Source organism: Glycine soja, chromosome 7 (genome assembly GCF_004193775.1).
Source record: "Glycine soja cultivar W05 chromosome 7, ASM419377v2, whole genome shotgun sequence".
NCBI lineage: Eukaryota > Viridiplantae > Streptophyta > Magnoliopsida > Fabales > Fabaceae > Glycine > Glycine soja.
This window is the reverse complement of record NC_041008.1, coordinates 37,920,696-37,946,354: the sequence shown is the minus strand read 5'-3', so window position 1 is coordinate 37,946,354 and position 25,659 is coordinate 37,920,696. Positions and strand designations below refer to the sequence as shown.

The 25,659-nt window shown below is 27.9% G+C and overlaps 1 protein-coding gene across 1 annotated transcript; it reads left to right on the top strand.

Annotated features, from left to right (window-relative positions):
- Nucleotides 1-20,389: 20,389 nt before the first annotated feature.
- On the top strand, nt 20,390-24,156 carry LOC114419480 (sugar carrier protein C-like). Its single transcript, XM_028385153.1, has 4 exons — nt 20,390-20,676; nt 20,798-21,120; nt 22,676-23,305; nt 23,424-24,156. The coding sequence occupies exons 1-4, from the start codon at nt 20,544-20,546 to the stop codon at nt 23,892-23,894; spliced, it is 1,557 nt and encodes a 518-aa protein (XP_028240954.1). The 5' UTR covers nt 20,390-20,543; the 3' UTR covers nt 23,895-24,156.
- Nucleotides 24,157-25,659: the final 1,503 nt, after the last annotated feature.

Below are 25,659 nucleotides of genomic sequence, written 5' to 3'. Positions count from 1 at the left end.
AATTTTATTTTAAAAAATATTTTATTATATCAAAAATATTTTTTCTACTAAAAATATACAAATGCAAAATATTACACATGAATACACTTTTTTTTAAGAAATTAATTTCTTTTACTTGAATGTTTTTTTTAGAATGGATAATATGAGAGACCTAACTCAAGGGGTGACTCTTAACACGCCCCCTCGAGCCAGGGCTCATCACTACAAAGCCAGGACTAACAACGGCACTATTCACCACACCATCGGACATAACCTAGCTCCAATATCATGTTAGATTTCTTCATCTTAAAATCAATTGGCATTAAGTGAAGTTGTCCAATAGGTATATAAACTGTACTTCAAGGAGTGAGACAGCTGATGTGAGACTTGGATATTTCCCAACAGCTTTAATTAGTTGGAATTAATAAGTTAAAGGTTTTTTAAAAAGTCGACAAAATTAAGTTATTATTAAAGAAGTCAAAAACTTTTTTAAGAAATCCAGTGTTATTTTACCTCCAAACATGCCTGAGGGCTGACACTATTTCTATTTATTGTTCTCTTTCTTTTTTTTTTCAAATAAAAAAGTGTCACGGGTCAAATAAAAAACCAATAACCGTAGAGAAAGGTTAGTTTATTTCTTGTTACTTTTTGATTGAGTAACAGAAAAAAAATATTATATAGTTCAAAAATATGTTTATGATCTAATCTTCATGTGATACATATTTGAAATTTTCAATTTATAAAATAAATTACTCAAATTCAGTTACATGTCACCTGAAAATGAGTCAGAATCACAAATACATGATGATATATAGTCAAATTAGACAACATTAATAAATATCATTATTTATTAAATATGATATATAATTAAAAAGTTGAATCAAATTAAATTAAATTTTATATAAATAGTCAAATATAATATATATATATATATATATATATATATATATATATATATATATATATATATATATATATATATATATATATATATATATATATATATATATATATATATATAATCATTGCTAACAACATAATTTATCTACAATAACTTATCTATAAATAACACAACATACCAATGTTATTCTTTATCTATACAATTTCAAGAATTGAAATTTGCCTTTGTGTGTCTGAAATGGCTTATTCAACCGTGAAGATCCTTAGGATAGTTTTCTTCCTTGTCTTTATTTCTCAAGGTAATGTTTCTTCCAAATGTCTGAAAGATATATATATATATATATATATATATATATATATATATTTAAATTGTTGTTCATAACTTTTCCTATACATCATGATGTCAGGTTATTGCAAATGCTTATTGAGTGATCTCTCCATAAGCCAAATTCGAACAGGAGTTATAGTACAAGGAAAACCAGAATGGAGTGTGACTATCATAAACAAGTGTCAATGCGCTCAAAAGAATGTAATCTTGAATTGTCGTGGATTTCAATCCATTGAACGAATAGATCCTTTACTTTTGACGATCTCACTTAGCACTGGTTTTTGTCTTGTTAAACCTGGTCAACTTATCTATAATGACGTTGAATTCAAATATGCTTGGGACCATCAATTTCCATTGAATCCCATTTCCTCAATGAGCTTTTGTTAAATATACAACCAACGAATTTAAACCTCTATACCATTTGTTGAAGCTTGGTTTACAAGCATTGTAATTCATAAATAAAACATTGGTTTTAGTTACATTGAATATATTCCTTCTCAATTTCATTTTGTCATTTTTATGCTACCTCAAATACAATAACTAACACTGATATCTCTAATTTGAAATCAAAACTAAGACCTCTCAAACAAAAATAAACTAAGGTCACTCACTAGTCGAATGATTAAATGCCAAAAATATATGAACGATCATTGTAAAATTAGAGAAAAATTCAAAAGTAAAATTATTCTTTCGTTATTATCCTTGTATTAAATAAAACATCACCCATTTCTAGAACCAATCAATTGTGATGTTTTATGTTTAATAAATTTTAAACCCATGTTTATAAAAAATAACCATAGTTACTTTAGTCGTTGAAATCATTATCTAAACAAGGGTCTTAAGGTTCTAGTTAAGGAATTAAAAGAAGAATTTTTATTAAAAATTGTATGCATATGCATTTAAAGATCATAGGGAGCTTAAGTTGCACATTCTAATAAAATATTTTCCTCTTTTTACTTTCTTAACTAGTGTCTTAAGGCTACTTGTTAGAATCTATCTCCAAACAAATATGAGATATTTTAATTTTACTAAATATAAAAAAGTCAAAATAATTTTTGCCAAACCTTTTATTTTTATTTTTGATTTTCATATTCACTTCTTACTTTTACTTCTATTATCTTCCTACTCAAAGCTCTCTTTCTCTCTTAACATCTGTGTCTCCTTATTAAAGCCTCCCTTTTCCTTCCATGACGCCCTAGTTGGTCTATCTAGAATTCAACCAAGACAAGCTAATTCCTAAGAGTCATGACTATATATGTACCAAAACTTGAGAATGCAAAAAAAAGAGAGAAAATTACAAAGTATACAGGTCTCATATACTTATTCCATTTTTTGTTACCAAAACACAAGTTTTCTTAAGTCCTAACATTCCAGGTCTCTTGTCGTGTTAAGTTATGATTGAGGAAATTGAGTCTATAGTTTTTTTTGTGAAGAAAGGGAAATACACAGTTTATTAAGAGTGACTAGATACCTTTTTGTTTTTTTTATTATGATGATAATGAATTAATCTGTGAAAAAAAAATAAATGAATTAAACTCATTTTTAAAACACAATTTTTCTCAAATGATTTAAAATTTTCATTTTGTTAATTTTAAATTATTTATATATATGTTATATGATAATATTTGCACTCACCAATATTAATAACCTTTTTTCTCGATTCTAAATTGTAACGAATTTTACCATGCCTGAGCTAGTGGGGTTTCTAGAAGGGAATATGGTGTACTTAACTACTTTTTTGTGTGTGTGAATGTGAGAAAGTATACTATACTATCTCAATCGATGTGATGTGTGTTAATTAAGCTTTATTTTGTGGTTCCCTCTTTTGCGATTTTGGGAAGCATCCTATCGTTTTTACTTTGAAAAGTCAATTAGTAGTCCATGGGCCATGCCTCCTTTATGGGCCCAATGGACTTTTAATTTTTCTTCCTTTAGAAAGTCGAAAAGCGTCCTGCTTGTAACTTTCATTGGTTCAGAGTCAAGATGAATTTTGAAGTATTTTTAGTTAAAATATTTCTATGCTTCCATTTAATTCTATGTCAATTAAGAATTAGGAATATATATATATATATATATATATATATATATATATATTTAAAAAATAAAATTTTTTATTAGAATTTATTAGTTATATAAAAATTATTCAATATTTATATTACTAAGGAATTTAAAATATTTTATATTTTTATACCAGATGTTCTTGAATACATAACTGAATCCAATATCTAAATTAAATTCGTCAAAATGTATTGACTTTGACTTTTAAATGAATTGTATTATTAATGTAAAATATTAATAGAACACTTTTGTATCTTTCTTTTCATTATTTCTTCGTCACATTAATGAACTAGTCTCACACATTTTTTGTTATTGATATTTTTCTATTGTATATAAAATGGTACAAACATGACGTAATGCTTATAATTTTCCTTTTTCAAAGAGGCATATCTAATTCCGAGTAGAATTCCACAGATAATTAAAAGTTATTCAATGGTTTATGCAGAAATATCGACCATTGCCCCCCTCTAATTGCAAGCCTATAGAATTGTATTCTACTTAAGTATTACTAGCTATGGTTGCGAATATATAAAACAAGTATCCTAAAACTACTAAGCAATAAATAAAAATGACTTTTTTTTATAAAAATTGTGATGTAATTATATTAAAAAAGAGAAAGGTTGGTAACACATTTTTATGCACATTATTTTGAATATTTCTTTATTATTGACTAAAATTTATTAAAAAAATCATAATTTTTTTGGATATGATAGTTTCTTATTTAATAAATATCTTTCCTAATTTTATATAGTTGTTAATAAATTTTAACAAATACAAATTAAGAGTGTATTAATTTAGAGAGTACGTTTTAAGCACTTTTCTATTGAAAATTAGAATAGGGATTATTGATAAAAAAAATTCTATGAAATATTTTAATCTTTAATCCTTTAACTAGTGCATTAAATTAATTTAAAATGTTGAAGATATATAATTTATATGATAAAAACTATTACGTAAATTGAGTTTTGTGATAAATTTATTCAGTATAAAATTGTTAAAATACCGAGGAATGGATTATTTGAACTTACACCAACATTATTAAATTCCTTGTATATGTATGCATGTGTCACAAAATATCAAAGCCAGTCCAATTAAGAACTACCAACTGAGATATCATACACAAAAGATTGATAATAACTAATAGAATATTGCAGAACACAACCAGAGACAAGTTCTATATATTGGAGCTATTTAAAATTATCCTTGAGAAGGTATGCTCTAATTTTCTCTTATATATATTACACTTTATCGTCATAACTACGTATTTTAATATGATTATTCGTTGTTCATTATTTATAAAGGCATGTTCACATCATACTGCTTAATACAATATTTTAAATGTCTCATACATTTGAAGTGGCAGCTAGCTGTCAATTTTTCTTTTTTAAAAAACTGCCAACCAACGTAATTTTTTTTGTAATGTTAGAAAGGCTAATATGCCCAATTAAAATCATGGTGAGTAGACAACGTAAGAAATACGTACAATCTATTCACTTGTCATTATTTAGAAACATTTTTTTATATAGTTTTTCGTTTAAAAGGTTACGAATTGTGTATATAATTGTCCTAGTTGCGAGAATCAAGTCCTAATTTAAACGATAAATTTATAAATGGTAGTGGAAATCATTATTAGAAATAAAGTATTATGATCACAAAACCAGTATTTAATTGACTTTTCGTTATTCAATATATCCAGTTTCCAGGTTATGATGGGCCATATCCATTTGCATTGCATGTTGCAAGTTTTGAAGTCAACCGAACCTGCACAAGTTGGGTGACTCTGAGTCGTCAATTATGAACATAGAATTGAAGAAAGACAAACTCAATAGAAAACAGCTAGTATTGGTGACTTTATTAGGTGCTGAGGGATTTAGAAAATTAATGTATTGATGGGCTATATAAATCTACGTTAAAGGTGAGAATGATGCAGTCAAATATGGTGGATGGTCCTTTCCCTTTGTAAGAGTCATGACAAGTGAGAATGAAAGAACATCAATTCAGTCTGTCTAATTTAATTTGGAACTACAATGAATTGAAGTTTCAAAGCGCATGCATATGGTCTAAAAGAATCTCAGGTGGTCCAATGCAAGTTAATTAATTTATTCTCGTCCTTATGCATGGGACCCTACACCTAACCTTGTACATTATTATATGCTACTCAACAGTTTATAGAATAAATGCAATATTTTTTACCGTGACAGTATTTATTAAATTTATTGATAATTAATTTATGTTGAAATCTCATCGATTATCTTTAATAATTCTTTCTTTTTAATTATGTTTTTTTTTTCTATCATCAATACTTGAACTGAGACACTACTTAAGTAATCAAACTTTGTTTCATCAATTGATATGTTGATGAATAAATGCAACGTAATTATTTTTTTTAAAAAAAGACTAAAGTACTTTATATAACTAATTGTGGATTTTAATATTTTTATCGATAAATATTTGTTTATTTGCTTCATGGGCATTGACACTAAATGTTAGTTTGAGAAATTCAAACATATCATTTCCCTGTTTCTTCTTCATTCACCTTCCTGATTAGTGAATCAACCTTATAATTAATTGTAGTGTTGTAAGTATGACTAGTTAATTTCATTATGGTATCGCCTTGGTGCTTCGAATGATCCTGATCGAATTCACTGCTAATTAGGACACGGTACAAAAATAGAGGTTCTAATATAAGCATTTATGTGATAGATTGTATGTTGGCGTCCTAGATATTTTAATTAAACTTGTTGTATTTTGATATACGAAACTAGTAGCTAGTATACGATATGGCATTTTATTGATGGAAAAGTGGTGATGGGTATTTGTAGAGATGTATGACTAGCTAGTACTATATATGATATAGCATCAACTGGGAATGTTTACAGCTTCTTAATTTTGTCGGGGAATGTGTATTAAGATTAAATAAGAAACTTTTTTGCATTGTAATCTGAGAAATAATACAGCGATGCATGGTTTTGTCGTTCATCATGCAAGTCGTTGTTTTTTCATATGATTATTTCTTCTTCTATGCCCCCTTCCCCCTTTTGGAGCGACGCGGTTTTCAGCAGTAAGAACTAATTAAGAAAGGTTCGGGCTGTAGATAAGTTTATTATATAATTGTTGATTATGTATGTGCCTACTATGTATATGATTGAAATTAAAAATAAAGAATTTATTCAAAAATTATTTATTATACGATATAAAATATAAAAATAATTCAATATTTATTTTTAAGTATAATTTAAAATTTTAATAAGGTATTCAATACTCTCTTTATCCCAAAATAAGTATCATCTTAAATTATTTTACATAACTAAAGAAAAATTAATATATAAATAAAAAGAGTAGTAATTTTATAATATTATTCTTATTAAATAGATGAAAAATAATATTATTACTAGATTAAAAAATTAAAATAATATTTAATAGGAATATCGGTGGAAAAAATAATAATATTACATTAAAATTATTTTGTAATAACTTTTTTAAATATAATATTCATTTTAGGATGAAGAAAACTTTTTTACAATTAGTATTATGAACACAAAAGATATATAAAAAATCATGCACTAATTGCTTGATTAGGATTAGCACGTAGACATGTAAAAAGCGACAGCAGAGTAGGAATTTTAATGCGTTCTCACGCAGCTTCTACTTTGAGTGGTTCTTTACCGCCATTAAGCTTTTGATCAAAGCTGCATGTTTCAACATAAAGTTAATATTCCAACATGTATTTAACTAAATTTAATAAAATCAAAGCAGTAAGTGCCTTGTCCTAGTATCAAATGCTGGTCCGAAACAAAACATGATCAATAATAATAAAGAAATAAACCAAACTTAAAGAAATTTTGCTTTTAAAAAAATAAACCAATTATTTTTAACTTCTATTCACCCTATATTCTATATTATTAAATAGGGAAAAATCCCCACAATGGACTCCATTTATAAGTTGTCCTATACTTTAAGAGCGCAAATTGGTCAATATAATAATATGTTGGAAGAGCTCAGTAAGTGCTGAGAGGGACTAGAATTTGTAGGCTAGCTTCAGGGTAATTACATTAATTATTCTGTTTAATTAAATTAATTTAAACTCGTTTCCTAAAAAAAAGAATTGAACTTTTTTTAATTATTTAACTCCCTCTATTTCATTTTAATTTAAAACTATTTTTATCATCATATGCATCCATTAACGCTACTGATAATTGTAGGAAATTTCATAGATTCTCACGCAGCTTCTATTTTTTAGTGGTTCTTTACATGCCATTAAACATTTTATCAAGGCTGCATGTTTCAACATATTCCAACATTCGCAGTAAAAAAAACATATTCCAACAAGTATTCAACTAAATTTAATAAAAAAAAAAAAAAGCAGTAGGTGCTATGTTCCAGTATTAAAAGTTTGTTTCGGGTCTCGTAACACACAAGATGAAGTATCAATGTTGGTTCAAAATAAAACATGATAAATAATACTAATAAAAAAGGTTAATTAGTATCTTAGAATATTGTTTTTAAACTTAAGTATAAACAAAAAATATTTTAGACTTAAATATAAATAAATTTTAATTAATTTTATGTATATTTAGGTCTGAAAAAGGAGTATTAGTTAAAAAAAGTAAAGTGAGAAAGTTTTCTATTGAGATATATTAAAGTACGTTCTCAATAATTTTTAAATGTTTTCTGATATAGTTTTTAACGAAAACTTTCATCTTTTAATTTTTTTTAACAAGTGCCCTAAGAAAACTCATAATTATAAAACATAATTAAAGCAATGATTCTTAACTGCCGATTCACCTCATATTCTATCTATATATATTAACTGTCATTCACCATATTCCATCATGTATTCAACTAAATTTAATAAAAATAAATCAGTAAGTGCCACGTTCTAGTATCAAAATGTTGTTCCAAAATAAAACATGATAATAAACAATAGTTAAAACAATAATTTTTATTTTTAAAAAAAAATTATTTTTCATAATAATTATATCTCCGTCAAAATTGTCTCCAATATAAACTACGTATATAAAAATGCCATGGTTCTTAATTGTCATTCATCCCATGTTCTATATTAATTAGGGAAAAGACCCCATCGTGGACTTCATTTATATAAGTTGTCCTATATTTTTGTGTGTACAACAGTATTCGAACTTAGAGCCTTATTTAAACTACTCAACTTTCTCATCGTTAAACATTATTATGTTTTCTGTGAAAAAAAACACATTATTATGTTTAGTTATCTTATATTTTAAGAAAATAATATTGGTCAATATAAAATGTTAAACTGGATAGAAAAAACTAAAAAAGAAAAAGAAAAAAGTGCATTACTGCATTAGTGATAATAGCGAGGCCATATTTGAAAGTGAAGTCAACTCCACATATTATATATACCTCAATCTGAAAATTAATAAGAGCAAATGAGCGATATACATTTGTAATTGACCACCCTCTTCTTCCGCAGCTCTTTCTTCATACTACGTATGATTTTCAAATATTTCACCCATGCTTAATTTGGCATGACTAGCTCCAAGAAATTAGATTTTCGTGATAATTTTTTTTTTACTAAATTCAAATATGCTAAACTGATAACATTTTGAATTTAATTTCATATACTATCAGTATATTTTTCTACATTATCATTGAATTAATAATAATCAATAATAATCTCACATATAACTATTAAAATAATTATTAATATAAAAGTTAATGAACTTACATAAAATAACAATTAATGATTGAATAATAATATAAATTTATGCCGTTAATTTATTCTAATTAAATTATAATATATTTACGAGTTCTATTGTATATTCAGTCTTCAGAGTAAAACCAGTACAGACTGGAACGGCTCTAAAATGAAAAGAAAGAATAAAAGTTGAGACCATATGTAAGCTACATAATCAAGTTGGAATATTTTGATATAATTTGTATATATCCGCACATGATTTTCAAATAAATTAATCAGTAACGTTAGGATTTCTTACGTACCTTTGAAATGAAGTAGTCATAATCGTTTTCCCTTAAAATTAAATATTATTTGCCAACAACGACGTCAAAACACCGTTATATAAACTATTCAACTTCTTGCATAATTTTTTATACATATTTCTTGCATAATTTAAAGCGGCTAGAACAGTTGTATTAACTATTGATAATTTGACATGCAAGTGCACTTAATTGCATCATTTTTACGTTTTTATTTACTTACTCTTGCGTCATCCTTTTGGTGCTATTGAAAGAAAAGAAAAAACAAATAAAAAAGGAAAGTACTTGACATTCACCTTCTCTTTTGGTTATCATGCCATTGTCTAATTTTTATTAAAAATTAAGCTGAGAACATTTATGGAATCTCACTTCTTAATTATATTTTTATCTCACTTCTTAATTATATTTTTTGCATTTAGAAAGTTTAAATCTAAAATTTTGCTAAAGAAATTTTAGCCCAATGCCAATTACACCAACAACATATTGGTAGTCACCTTCTCTTTTACCTCACTTTCACACTAGTTTTTTCGCCTCTGTTTTCATTTTTTATTGCATTATTATTTTTATATTTGTTACTTTCTTTTTCGTGCTTTAATTTTTCTCCTTATTTCTTTTCTTTTCACCTATACAACCTAAAAATGGAGCATACGTACATTTATCATTTCTCAACAGAAAACTTGATTCTAGCATGGACGGTGCTCCTAGAGTCCTAAAAACAAGTTTGAAGGAGGTGTCCAATGGGTCTGTCTTTTAATTAAGGTTTAAGATTCAATCATTGATTTTGATATAAAGTAATAATAAAAAATATCAATTTTACTTCAAAAATAAACCCGATAAGAGAAAGATTACACTTCCTGGTTATACCAAATAAAAGGAGGTGTCCAAATCATGATATTACAAATTACAATCACTATTATTTCATCCTCATCCTGATTTGGCAAGTAAATCCGCAGCACCGCACAAAAATGGCCTCATTGAGGGTGTGTCCAACTTTGACTTTTGAGTCCTTAAGGAGAGGCTCTTGATCGTATGGATAAGATAAGATCAACATTCAACACTTAATTGCATGCATGCAGGTCAGTTCCCCTGTTAAGCAAGGTTCACCGCTAGCTGCAGCCACAGCTGCAAACAATAGCATTACACAAATTGACCTTAATTTTTAGCTGTTAAAAACTCTTCCGTTAACAATAATTTAGCCGCTGATTATGGGACTACTAATAAAAAATTAGGGTAATTAGTAATTACGTAAAAAACAAAACATAATCACTGTTGTGGGCATCGGTCAACTCAACCAAAAAAATATTCTAATTTAAAAAATTTAAATTCATTACAAAACTAAACAATTACCAAAAGCCAAAAAGATATCCATTTACTGCTCCTTTAGCTTAGCGGAAAAAAAATCCTTAAACATTCAATCTTATAACCCCGTGTTAACACCCAGATAAGAATTTGTTGAAGAACTTAATTTTGATATACTATCAGTCTATTTTTTTTTTCACCAGCTAAAAATCACTCCATGTTTAACTTTTAGATTAATCATTACAAAGGTTAATAAATTTTAATCAGATAACAATTCTTGATAAGCTGGTAGTTGTAAAAAAGCTTCTGTAAAAAAAAAAAAACATAGTTGTAAAAAACTTTTACTATGTTAATGTATTTTAATTAAAGGTCTGATAAGTTAAATCCCAAATTCTTTAACCTGTACCTGGCAAACGCCAATTCAGTTTAAGATACAAGTTACTTTTGCTAAACTAAAAATCAAATGATTAGAAAAATATATTTCAAAACACAAGAGATTAAGGTTTAAAGACATTTGATTAAATTCATCCCGCCCCCATCGCACCCTTGTATGTTGCAGTTAGGTTTTGTATTTAGAGTTATGTTATTTAAAGATGGTCAGATACTTTAATTTTAGATGTGCCATTCGCTTCAACATGTTTTTTATTAGTGCTAGTCAAAATATTCCTCTAAGGGTGAGATACCTATAAAGGTATTTTGACGTTCAAGTTTCATTCTAGAATCATAAATATTAGTAATGAATGAATGCACAATATCCTTTTACCTTGAGATTATCATTCCTATTTAAGTCTTATTGGGCTATGGATCTATGGCCTTTTGGGGTGATTACCGTTAGGGGTATCAAAAAATCCGATTATATAAAATCAATCTATAACCAATCATATCCAAACCACTTTAAATCTCTTTTAATAGTTTGGTTTTACATTAAAATCTATTTTTTTTATTATAAATCCAATCCAATTATTTGGATATGAATTGAATATTTTATTAGATTTTCAAATTGTATAACAATCCTTTAAAACAACCTTGATCAAGGTCTGTCAAAGGTAATTTTTTAGTCGACATTAATTGAGACTATTTTTTCAATAGACGTTAGTCAGAGTTTTCTTGGCCAACATCAATTGATAATGTTTCTCAGTTGACCTCGGCCAAGACTATCTCTTAGACGATCAACTAGGGTTTTTTGCCGCTAGGGTTGGTTAGGACTATTTTTTTGCTAATGTCGTCTAGAATTTTTTCGACCAACATTAACCAAAGTTATTTTTTAATTGATGTCAACTAGGTTTTTTTGAGCCAACATTGGTCGAAACTATTTTTTTGTCAATGTTGTCCAAAGTTTTTTCAACAGATGATATTTTTTGACAGACATCAATCAATTCTGTTTTTTGTTGAGATCGGCTAGGGTATTTTGTGATAGAAATTGGCTAAGGTTTGTTTTGGTTGACATCCACCAAGGTTCTTTTTCAGTTGAGACTATTTTTAATTGATGTTTGCTAGGTTTTTTTTTCCGACATTGATCAATGATTTTTTTTTGCTTACATCGGCCACACGTATTTTTTCCTGACATTGATTAAGAATTTTTTGGTTGACTTTTGTTGGATTATTTTTTTGTTGGTGTCAGTAACCCTGGCCAATGTTGGCGAAATAATAACATTGCCCGATGTCGCTCGAAAAATTGCTTTAGCCGTTGTTGGCCAAAAAACATCATTGAGTGACATTGATAAAAAAAAAATCCTAGCTGACGTTGACAAAAAATAACCATGACTAATGTCGACCAAAAAATATGATTGGTCAATCTTGACCAAATAAACATCACTGGTTGGCATCGACCGGATAAAAACCTAGCTGATGTGAGTCAAAAAATAGCCTTAACCAACATGACAAAAAGATCCAAACCAACGTCAACAAAAAATAACATTGACCAATGTTAACCGAAAAAACCAAGCTTATGTCAACAAAAAAATCCTACCTGATGTCAGTCAAAAATAACCCTAATCAATATCGATTAAAAAAATCATTGACCAACAAGGACTAAAAAACCCTAACCGACCTCAACCCAAAAATAATTTTGACATCAACCAAAAATAGATTGACCGACATTGACAAAAAATAACCCTACCAAAAGTCGACAAAAGATAATTAGGAAGGTTTAATCTGTGTTACTATGTTAATTGTACCTGGACCTAGGTATATGTATATTAGTTGAATAGTTATTTGGTTATCACCATTCAGGTACTGTAAGAACTAGATATCTCTGATTGACTAAATACCTATCGGTATAATTTCTTTCAATGGATTTGATCTGTTAATTAGTGGAAGTTCGATTCAAAGGATTTGTTTTGTGAAGGTAAAGGTGTTAAACGGGAGGAGGTCATGGGCGCTGGGGCATGCTGAGGAGAGAGATGGCTATGGCCTTTGTTGCATGAGACCTTAATGTGAATGATGAAATGTGTCATGTGGAGAATCTATAGGGTGTTCTTATCAATGAGATTGTCATGTTTATTTTCCTTGTTAGACTGTACAAAGTTATTTTGAATTTTTTTTTTTAAATACATCAACCTAGAGAGATTAAAAAAGTTCTTTCATCCATGCATGTTTAGCAAATAAAGTTCTTTCACTCATGTTTAGCAAATATTTATAGGAATTTGAGTTGAGCTTGCTCAACAACAAAAGAGCAATTATCACAAAGGTTAATTGTTTTGTTCTTTTCTAGCCGATGCTAACACACAATGCTAAAACACAATTTTTTATAGTGATATTAATCTTATTCATATATTAAGATAAAAAAATTTTGTTATTGTTATTATTACTTAAATATTATCAAGATTGTTAGGAAAATTTTAGTTATAAATCAACAAAGTAGTCTAAGACAACGGATAAATATTCAATTATGTTAAATATGATTTAACTCTTAATTGGGTACTAATAATCTCATGACACATTTTTAATAATTTACTATACAAAAAATATGATAATTAGTGTAAAAAAATGTTATAGAAAGATATAAAATTATTATATGTTATAAATAAAATGAGTGTTTAATTTAACGTGACATTATGATTGTGTCAGTTTGTGAGTATGTCACGGTCTTATTTTTATACATCAGAAATAAAAGGACAGAGGAACGATGAAAAAAAGATAGGAGAGAGAAAAAAGATTTTTATTTTATTTTTTAAGTTAAATGGTAAAATATAATAATATCTTTAAATTAAATTTTGAAAAACTAAAAATAAATGAGTTTTTAATCCATTTCTTTTTGTGTTAAATACTAATACACACCAATGTGTACTTATATATATATATATATATATATATATATATATATATATATATATATATATATATATATATATATATATAAATTTTGTCATATATATTAAGTTAAAAAAAGTTAGAACTTTTAATCAAGACTATTGATAAATATTCAATTCTTAAATATGTTAAATATGATTTAACTGTTAATTGCGTATATAAGAAATTTTTTATGTACGCCTTGATGATTTTCTATTTTAAAAACATATTAGTTAATCTCTTGAGACATTGAAAGATACCTTGATACATTCTAGATGAATTTCCAGCTATAGGTCCATGTTGTATGACCTATCCTCGTGCATAATATATCATTATTATTTCATTATGGGCTATTGTTTCAACTATAAGAATGCTGCAGGTTGACATTTTGCATTCCAATTATTATGAAAACTATTTTCCCAAATTATTATTATTAGGGAAAGATGCCTCTCTATATATTATAAATAAAATAAAAAGAAGAAAAAAAGGTTTAAAAGTTAAGCAAAAATAATAATAAGAGTAAGAAAAAAAAAAGTAACTAACTAGAAAAGTAACGGGATAGTTGTTAACAAAGAATATCTGAACTAAGTTTAAAAATTGATGAAGGGCAAAATTATCTAAAAAATGTGGACACAACAATGAAATATTTTCTTTATTATTAGTATAAATTATTATTATATTTTGATTTTATTATCTGTGGCTTTATATATGGGAGATTTTTGGGCCGTTGACCTGTCCTTGTGCAAGGCGAGGCTCTGTGCATTTGTCTTCTAATTGCATTGAGCTTATCAGATGACGCGCTTCTCTCTCTGTTTCTACTACCCGACTAATTGTAGAAATTAAACATTTTTTTCAACTATGAACCCTAATTAATGTTTTAATAATATAAATAAAAAATAAAATAAATTTTATTGAAAATTAAGATATTTATTTTATAAAAGATATACTAATTTTTAAAACTCGTTTTTTTAAAAAAATAATTATGAATATTTAATATACAAGAAATTGCTTCTGTTTTTATTAAAGAAGAATGACGGAAAGAGACAGTCCACTCACAACACAGACAAAGACTTTTACAATGTCTTACTCTTAACGATTGATTTTGTTTTGAATTCTATAATGATATATCACTAATATTTATTGCATGCGGTGTGAAGTAACTAATGATTAATTTTTATTGAAAATTTTGATTGATTATTTTCAGTCAAGGCTATTTTTCTAACAATATTTTTCTATCTACAAATGTAATATCTTACTTAAAGGACAAAATTTAGTTCCCCTAATACTAAGGACTTGTTGGTATACGAATGAGAAAAATAAAATTGATAAGTATAATCGTATTATAACTAAAAATATTTTAAAGTCATATTAGATGTCAAATTTAAAATTGTACATGTGTGTATGGAATTTCAATTTAAATTTGCCATCAAAGTTTTCAAATATTAACATAAATTGATTCATAAATCTTAGCCTATTCATAAATCATACTGTAAAATAACTTTATTAAAGCATCAAAACAAAATTTATCAAAATATATGATTGAATTAAGAAAATGAATAAACACATAAAATTAAAAAAATACAGAGATCGAGTAAAAATTATACTTCTTTTAATATTATAAAATACACATCATCATATCGTTTTAGATTATGATTAATTGTATAATGTAAGTTTAGTTTCATTACAATTGTGTTGAATTTCATTCTTCAACTGATGTTGGTTCCAAACTTGCTATGCCTACAAGAGAATGCTCAAAGGCGAGTGTTCACCGCACGTGGGAAACGGGTGACTTTACATGGAGTAGTGGACCCATGCATGCACTCCAAAGGAGACTAACTTAAAGCCGTAAAATGGCATGACCACATGATGATGCCATATGAACATGAGGAACATCAACAAATGGTTACATACGTGCTTACTTTCTTCGAGCCTTCCGTCTTTGAATGGATAATGTTATTTAGTGGCTATATATTAAAAATGCTTACATACATTTATTCCTCACTAAGTAAGACTTAATTGTTACAAGGAAATTTTATTTTCATACTCACTATTCTAACTTCGTATGTAGGTAATTAAACTGAACAAACATTGAACAAGAAGGAACAAGTAAAGGGAAAACCGGAAAAGGATGGAAGGGGGAAAAAAGAAGGAAAGAACAAAAGAAATGTTTCGAGGAAATAGAAGGGAAGTTACAATTACAAAGTGAAGAATGCTTAAAGATTGTTTTGAACAGGGATAAAATTTGAAAGAGAGCAAAATAAGGAGACTAGAAAAGAACAATAATGTACCCAAAAAAAAAAAAAGTTTGGCTACGTAAAAGAAATTATCCATTTGGTTTCCCTCTTTTCCTAATTGGGATCGTTTTCTTTTTCTTTTTAGTCAACTTTTGTTTTATACACATCATATTTTTGAGATGCTTCTGGAGAGAATTTCTTTTGCTTATATAGAGATTCTCATTTCTTTTTACTTTTGTTAAAGCAGCGAAAATGGATAATTATACTGGTTTGCTCCACAAACCGGAAAGCATATGAAAATGAGAGAAAATATATATTTACTCTATATACATGGTTTCGAATTGGTGAAAAGGTTTTGAGTCATATTGTAATGACCTTTGTTGCAATGGCCTAGTGTTCGTCACGACGCTTACATAGTCATTAGCCACGACTTTGGTCAACGCTAAATTTACTGTTTTTTTTTGTGCATCACTATTTCATCAAAGTTGGATAAAAACATCTGCTTAAAATATGAGTTTAATTTTAATATACTATAAGTGTAAAAATATTTTCCCACCATCAAAATATATATATTAATATGAGTATGTTAATAAATTATAATTATATATTATTTTAAAATAAATGAATAATATAATTTGTTAATGTATTTATACTAAAAAAATTATTAACCTACTTTTTAATATGGTAAGTTATTTGAAATAAAACTCAAATATTAAATATATCATTTTTATATTCTATGTCATTTGACATTTATCAGTTAGTCTTATCAAATACTTTTAATTAAGTTAGAAATGTATATACTTTTATATAGCTTTCAACCTTTGAGCTACTAGTTTATAACTTATAAGTTTTTAGTTAACTTATCAATTAATTTTATTAAGTATAACCAAACTTTAATTAAAATGCACCCACATTGTCATATTATTATAGTAAAATTATTGATTTTTGTGATAATTATTTTAATATATATATATATATATATATTTAAAATAATTTTTAATTAATTAATAATTTAAAAAAAATGTTATAATATACTAACAATGCATGAATGTTTGAACTTACAGTAATACACTCTTTTTTTTTTTACATACACTAATACACGTTTGAATTTATCCATCAATTACTTATTATAAAAAAATGATGAAATAAACTAATCGAATTATTTGATAGAATAAACTAATTGAATATAATTCTAATAGAATGAATAACAAAATAGAATCTATTTACTTAATATAATAATATTGATTTGAATTAATAATTGAATTAAATAATATCATTTAATATTTTTAGAGAAAATAAATATGGAATTGTCCTCTAACATCATTCTATAGAATGAAATCTTCATATATATATATATATATATATATATATATATATATATATATATATATATATATATACTAGATTAAAATTATATTTGATAGAATATTTTTAGTTGAAAAACCTCTTTGATTATTTGATAAATAATTTTTTAATAGCTTCGGTGTTTATTAAAATGCTAACTTCTAATTCTTTTTATGTTTTCTTTCTTTTTCTATCCTAAATATATTTATCAAATTTAATTATCACCCTTTATAAATAAATCATGATTTTTTTTGCTTTTATGTCATTTTATACTTTTTATTTACTTTAACTATTAATTTTACTTACTGAACATTTATACTTCAATAAGTTAATTTTTTTTTAGTTTTCAGTTATCAATTTTTAGCTTCGGACTATCTTCAACAAAGTTAACTTATTAAATATATAAGTGTTTAAAAAAATTAGTTGTTGAAATAATTAAAAAGTATAAAATGACATAAAAATAATAAAATCGTAATTTATTTAAAAAAAGTAATTAGAAAATTGGATAAAATCGTGATTTATTATTTTTATGTCAGTTTACCGTTTTCGCTAGTATTATCAAACACTACTAAATTAAAAAGTAAAAAGCAAATTGAAGTATATATGGTTGTGTAAAAAAAAAAATATCAGGTTCGTGGGCCAATATATACCCCTATTTAAAAGTCATTAATTAAGAGTAATGACAATAGTAAATTAACTATCTAACGCCATTAATTGAATGCACGTAAAACACTTAATGAACACTTCATTATATTAAATACTCCCTATGTCGCTTTTTACAATCTTTTTAGATTGTTAGGTAGAGATCAAAAGTATAATATTTTTTTATTGTAATAAAGTAGTTGTAGTAGAATTTCTTATTTTTATATCTTTTATTTCCATTTCACAAGTATAAATGAATTAATGATAATATAAAATTAATTTTATAAAATTATTACTATTTTTAATCTATTTATTATTTTTTCTTGCATGTATAAAATAATATAAGATAAAAATTATTTTGGGAAGGAGGGAGTATTATTCTCAAAAGAATATTAAAGTTTTTGCTCATTAATAAATTTTAATTTTTTTAGTCTAAATCATATGTATAATTCACCAGAAGTAATTTTTTTATAGCTGGATAGAATTACCATAGATAATAAAATTTTTCTTGAATATTTAACACAATTACATACCTAAAATTCAAATTAAAGACCTTTTATAAATAATTTCACCTTAGTTGATTTACTTCCTGGTATAAATTTTGACATTTTAAAACTTTAAAGTTACTTTTTAAAAGATGATAATGGTTGTTTAGTGGATAAATTCAATGGGGGCTTGGGCTCCTTTTGCCCATAAAAAAAGTGGGTAAATTCAATTTTCTTAAAAGAAAACTAAATTAATCTTGAGATTAATAAACTGATCAATTTTTCCTTTTTTAAAAAAAATAAAAAAAGTGATAATTTTCTTTTTCCAAAGTTTAAGGTCACTCCCTCTAAAATCTAATTAATGAAAGTAATGTTTTAGTCTCTTTTCCAATCCTCACACATTCTTCTTATGTTTCCACATTTGAAGGAGAGATTCATTGATCCAACATTGCTGTAAAGGCAATCGAAGTCACGCATCCTGATCCAATCGACGACCACTTTTACTATGAACACCGACGTTACCTACCAACACCAACTGCCCCTTCAATTAATCCAACATTATCCAATGCCACTTCACAATGGATAAACCAATTTTCATTTTTTTTGGTTTAATTGGTTTTGGATAAACCAATTATCTTATTGCCAGTTTTCCTCCAACTGTATAACTAACAAATTTGAAAACCTCATTTGGGGGAAAAGAGAATTCGTGAAAAAGGAACTCTAAATTTGTTGGCAATGTAAAAAGGGTTTTAAATTAATCTTTTGTCATCTTAGTCCGTTCTCCACTTCCCTGCTTGAATTTCGACTTTTGTAGGCTCATCTAACGGTGGACTGTATTTTTAAATCCATGTAGTCAATCCATTATATAGAACGATTTAAGAATGCTCCTCTTAACAAGTGCTTTTTTCATGAATATAGTTTTAAAATTCAAATAGATACTCTTTATGTATCGATATAAATCAAAATCAAAATATCCAAAATATTTACACAAAGTCTGTTTATAAAAATGTTTAATTGTTTAGTGTAAAATACTTACACTCTCAATCAATTAAAAATTAATTTTAGTCTATGTATGTTTATAAGAAGAAAAAAAACAACTGTTTAGTATCTTTACATTAAAATAAGTTCTTCTGTGTTTTATTTTTAAAATTTTGGTTATTAAATAGAAAATATATACCGTTAATGAATTACTCTAAGGTAAATGTTAACTAATATTTTTAAGATATTGGTTAAATAATTAAAAGAATTTTTTATATTAAAATACGCAAAATTATGTTATGTTATCCATTATTTTTTTATATTTTTACAATAAATATTTTCTTCTTTTAATTACTTAATCAATATGAAGAGCACTAATAAGCCAATCGCCTGCTCTAAAATAATTTTGATTGCAAACCCAGAATTAAATGCTTTTACTTCTGTATTCAATTGCTTTTAATTTTTTCTTTTAAAACGTACTGTAACAATTTGTAGGGGAAAGAGATGCTTAAACAGTTCAGGCAAGTGAAATAAAAAAATATATATATTAATGAGAAAAAAATTATATATTAACAGTTTAAAAAGTTTTAACAAAGATTCGATCATAATCCATTATATAAAATAAATTTATCAATTTTTAAAATTATTATCTTTAAATAATTCAAATAATAATATAAAATTACAATCTGTGCATACATGTTAAACTTTTTATTAATTGCACAATGGGCGATGCCCAATAACCTTAACAGTTTCTCAAAATTTACATAATGTGAAATGCAAATTGAATTGAATTTATAGATAAGCATATGTTCATATTATATCACCATTGACAGCTCAACCGAAAATCTGGCTATATAAACACTTGCCACTCCCCATCCAAAAGCTCCATCCTGTTTCTATTTCCCTGTCTCTGTTCTCTTCACCATTCTCTTTCTTCTTTGTTTCAAGTTTCAACAACCCAGATTCACTCTCTCTCTCGTAATTTTCTCTCTTATTGAGGCTAGAAAAAGAGAGCAAAAAAACTAAAAAATGCCTGCGGTCGGAGGTATAAACACCGGAGGGGGCAAGGAGTACCCTGGAAGCCTCACTCTATTTGTGACGGTAACATGTATAGTTGCAGCCATGGGTGGTTTAATCTTCGGTTACGATATCGGAATTTCAGGTACTAATTAACACACACGTGTGTACACTTATGTTAGTGTTTTATTTTGATTTAACCTATGATCTGGGTGAGTGTATAACTTTTATGTTTTAATGCCTGTGCTTGTGTGGGTTATGATCAGGTGGAGTGACGTCCATGGATCCGTTTCTGCTCAAGTTTTTTCCGTCAGTGTTCCGGAAGAAAAACTCCGACAAAACGGTGAACCAGTACTGCCAATACGACAGCCAGACACTGACGATGTTCACGTCGTCCTTGTACCTCGCCGCTTTGCTGTCGTCGTTGGTTGCCGCCACCGTCACGCGTAAATTCGGCCGGAAACTCTCCATGCTTTTCGGAGGCTTGCTTTTCCTCGTCGGTGCCCTCATCAACGGTTTCGCCCAACACGTTTGGATGTTAATCGTGGGTCGGATCTTGCTCGGGTTCGGTATCGGCTTCGCCAATCAGGTATCGTTCGTAATCACGTTGGAGATGTGAAATCTATTACTAATAATTTTATTATGAAACCTGAAATCAAATATGCTGATTTTTGTTCCTTTCAAATCTCTCTCTTATTTAATTGAGTCACTATCAATTCAAGTACCTCTAATAAAAAATCTATTTAGCAAGCAAATTTTGGGTTTTTCCTCTTTTGTTGTAGCAAAATAATTTTATTTTTTATATTTTTATTTTTGGATTTATTGGATTGAAACACGGGGGTATGGGTATGTCTCCGATATTCTCTCGCTGTGTAGAGAGAACGAGTCAAAATTTTGCGTTTTTTCCCCTTCAAATTCAGACATAAAACCATCTGTTCATTTTTTTTTTTCTCTAAATAATAATTGAGTAAGTAATACGACAGTTTAAGTTGTCTGTTGTGCACTATTTTGGTACTGGTTGTCGTTGATACTGAATCCTTTTCCCAGATCTACTTGTATAAATGATATTTATTATCATTTATTTTTTTTCTCCGGGGAGAAAGGGACAATAGATGGAATATAAAAAAAATGAACTCCCTATACGTTTTATTAACTCTGACAGAAAGAGAAAGACATAACCTTTCGTAGAAAGTTGCTGACACGTTGTAAATATACGGTTTCTGAACTTTTCAGGCATTCATTGGTTGTGATTATAGTTTTTTATTGAGTCAAAAAGTCGTCGGTTACTACTTACTACCGCAACTATTCATTTCCCTACTTTACTGTATTTTGGGGCTATTTTTTCTACTCTATTAAGTATTATGATTTATTGATTTCGGCTCATTTTGATTCTGCCCATTTGTTTTTTTTTTTTGACTGACCTTTTGAAACTGAGCAAATTGGACTTGTTTGGGTTTTATACAAAGAATCCTCACTCATTTTATCTCTTAGCATGTGTAGAGAGTGATAGCTGGATTAGGATGGACACAATTGGTGCCACTAATTTACTAATAGTGACTTAATTTTGTGACCCGTTTTTCTTTGCGTGTGACATCCTCGCTTCCTGTTCCCACGTTCCTTTACACCATTTTCCACGGTGTTGAATTTATAATAAAAGAATTTATGAAATAAAAATCTTACTCTAGTTTTCCGTTACCGGGCTTTGTTTTACAGGTTACTCCTCCCCAAAATAAACATTATTCCTCCATCCCAAAATGACTCTATTTTAGTCTTTGATTTTTTTTTAATTAACTCATGACTCTATTTAAATATTTATTTTAATTTTGTCTTATAATAAATAATATTATCTTAAAAGACTTAATATATATTTATTGAGATTAATAGAAAACAATGATATTTTATTAAAATTGTTCCTTAATAATAACTAATTCTCTTGGATATTTCTTAAAGATTAGTCATTTTGGGACGGACAGGGAGGACAAGCTGATAAAAACCCATGTGATCTTACACGTTTTTTTCTAATTAAATTACATAGCTACATGTGAACTAGTTATTAGTCAATTATTTCTACATCAATGTTGCTACATTTGTTTTAACTTTGACTAATCATTCTTGTTTTCTGATTTTACTTGTGTGATGAACAGTCTGTGCCACTCTACCTATCTGAAATGGCTCCATACAAATATAGAGGAGCATTGAACATTGGCTTTCAGTTGTCCATCACTGTTGGTATCCTTGTGGCCAATGTGTTGAACTATTTCTTTGCTAAAATCAAAGGTGGTTGGGGATGGAGGTTGAGTTTGGGAGGTGCTATGGTCCCTGCCCTTATAATCACAGTAGGATCACTAGTCCTTCCAGACACTCCCAATTCCATGATTGAAAGGGGTGATCGCGAGAAGGCCAAGGCTCAGCTTCAGAGAATTCGCGGCATCGACAATGTTGATGAAGAGTTCAATGACCTTGTGGCAGCAAGTGAATCCTCTAGCCAAGTGGAGCACCCTTGGAGGAACTTGTTGCAAAGAAAGTACAGACCCCACCTCACCATGGCAGTGTTGATTCCATTCTTCCAGCAACTCACTGGAATCAATGTCATCATGTTTTACGCGCCGGTCCTGTTCAGCTCCATCGGGTTTAAGGATGATGCTGCTCTAATGTCAGCTGTGATCACCGGCGTTGTTAATGTTGTCGCAACTTGTGTCTCAATTTATGGTGTTGACAAGTGGGGTAGGAGAGCCCTTTTCCTTGAAGGTGGAGTCCAAATGCTCATTTGCCAGGTACCCTTTTGCTTAATCTTCAATGTACTACTTAATTGTACAAGTTATTGAATGAAAAAATGTTGACTTATGAAATGGTTATGATTAAATTAAGTATATGTTGGTGTGTATTGTATAGGCTGTAGTTGCAGCTGCAATTGGAGCAAAGTTTGGAACTGATGGGAACCCAGGTGATTTGCCAAAGTGGTATGCAATTGTTGTGGTTCTCTTCATTTGCATTTATGTATCAGCATTTGCCTGGTCATGGGGTCCCCTAGGTTGGTTGGTGCCTAGTGAGATCTTTCCCTTGGAGATTCGTTCGGCTGCTCAGAGTATCAATGTGTCGGTGAACATGCTTTTCACTTTCTTGATTGCACAAGTCTTCTTGACAATGCTTTGCCACATGAAGTTCGGCTTGTTCCTCTTCTTTGCCTTCTTCGTGTTGATCATGACATTCTTCGTCTACTTCTTCTTGCCCGAAACAAAGGGCATTCCAATTGAAGAAATGGGGCAGGTTTGGCAGGCACACCCCTTCTGGTCCAGATTCGTGGAGCATGATGATTATGGCAATGGTGTTGAGATGGGAAAGGGAGCTATTAAAGAAGTGTAGTTAGTCCTCGTCTTGGTTTATTTTTCTCAATGACTAGCGTTTTAGCTTTTGTTGGTAAATCATACTATTGGTTTCAATGTATTGAATTGTTCCTAAAAATTAAAAAGGGTTATTTTTCTTATGTATCCCCTGCTTCTTCATATGAAGCAAGTTTACAGGATACTTTTCTATATTAATCCAATTGCACAAATTGTTATGCCTTTGAAAACATCAAGTTGGATGTACACTCATACCTCATAGACATCCGATTTCTTATCCTTTATTTTGCTGTCTCTCTCTTTATTATTCCCACCATTTTAAAATAACTACAATTTTAACCTTTCAACAAAATTTAAAATCAAATAATGTTCTCACTTTTCAATGAGATATTAACATTTGTGCTAATTTTTCCATCTAATAAATGTTGTTATCTTGAAAGATTTATTATAATTAAGAAAAAGAATAAAGATATTTTTAATAAAAGTGAGATATTTTAGTAAAAGTGTTTGCCAATAAATACTACTGGTATTTTCTTAGAATATTTACTTTTCTTTATCTGAGAAGAAAATCTTAAATATCAGTCTTTTAAAACGGAGTAAGTGATACATAGTTATCTATCATATGCTTATATATTTTCTCTCTCTTTCTCTTTCATACATCTTTATCCAATTCGATTCCTTTGCATTGTAAACATTGCATATACCAGAGTGACAAAGAAAGCTAATGTTACAGTACTTGCGTAACAGTTTAGGTTTAAATGAGCAATGGGGAAGTCCGTTGGCTCATTATCATGAACCGTTGAAAGCAATGTTTCGTGTATATAGAGTGCAGGGATCAGAAAGAATCATGTGTGATAGTATAAAAATAATCAACTCCGACACATGTGCCACGCTCAGTTATATGTCTTCTTCAAATATTTATGACACATGATCAACGCATAACCATGTCGCATTGTTTGCATAGAAGAGTAACGTTACTACCAACGGGGTTGATAGTGTTTGAATTAGTTTCAAGATGACAAATAATTAATTGTTATTTTATAAGAAAGGTAGAATAAAATATAATTTATATGTTCAAAAGTATTTATCCATTATGATTTTTAATTAAAATATAAATTATATAATCATAAATGTTTATTTATTATAAATTTTAGTTAATATAAAAGAAAAATGCATCCTAGTAATTGCAAAGGCTAAAATATTAGTATATATATTTCTTTCGAATTAAAATATAAGCAAAAAGAAAATAAAATCAAACCCATCAAAAAAATTATTTAAAATCATTTATTTTTAATAGTGTCAATAAAAAAAGTTAATCCACTTCTTAAAGTAGCCTCTATATTAATTAGATAGGAAAAAAAGGAAAAAGTTGTTAAAAATAAAACAATTAAATGAAGAATATTTAAAGGTACTATCATTACGAAATAGTTATTTAAAATTTGTTTATATATATATATATATATATATATATATATATATATATATATATATATATATATATCATTTTTTAATGAAGTAAACATATTCCTAATAGCACCTTAAATAATAAACACCTACTATCATATTTTCATACATTAGTGTCAAATCATTAGCATAAACTACCATACTGACACTTAATTATTAGCATTAGTTAGTCAACGCTAAAAAATTTATGTTAATGTTTTTTTTTAATATCTGTTTGCCAATGTTGGACGCCACTTTATTAATTAGGTTGATGCTAAATAAAAAATATTATATTAGCATCGCCTAAGTCAACATTCATTTTTAGTGTGAGCACCAAATCCTAT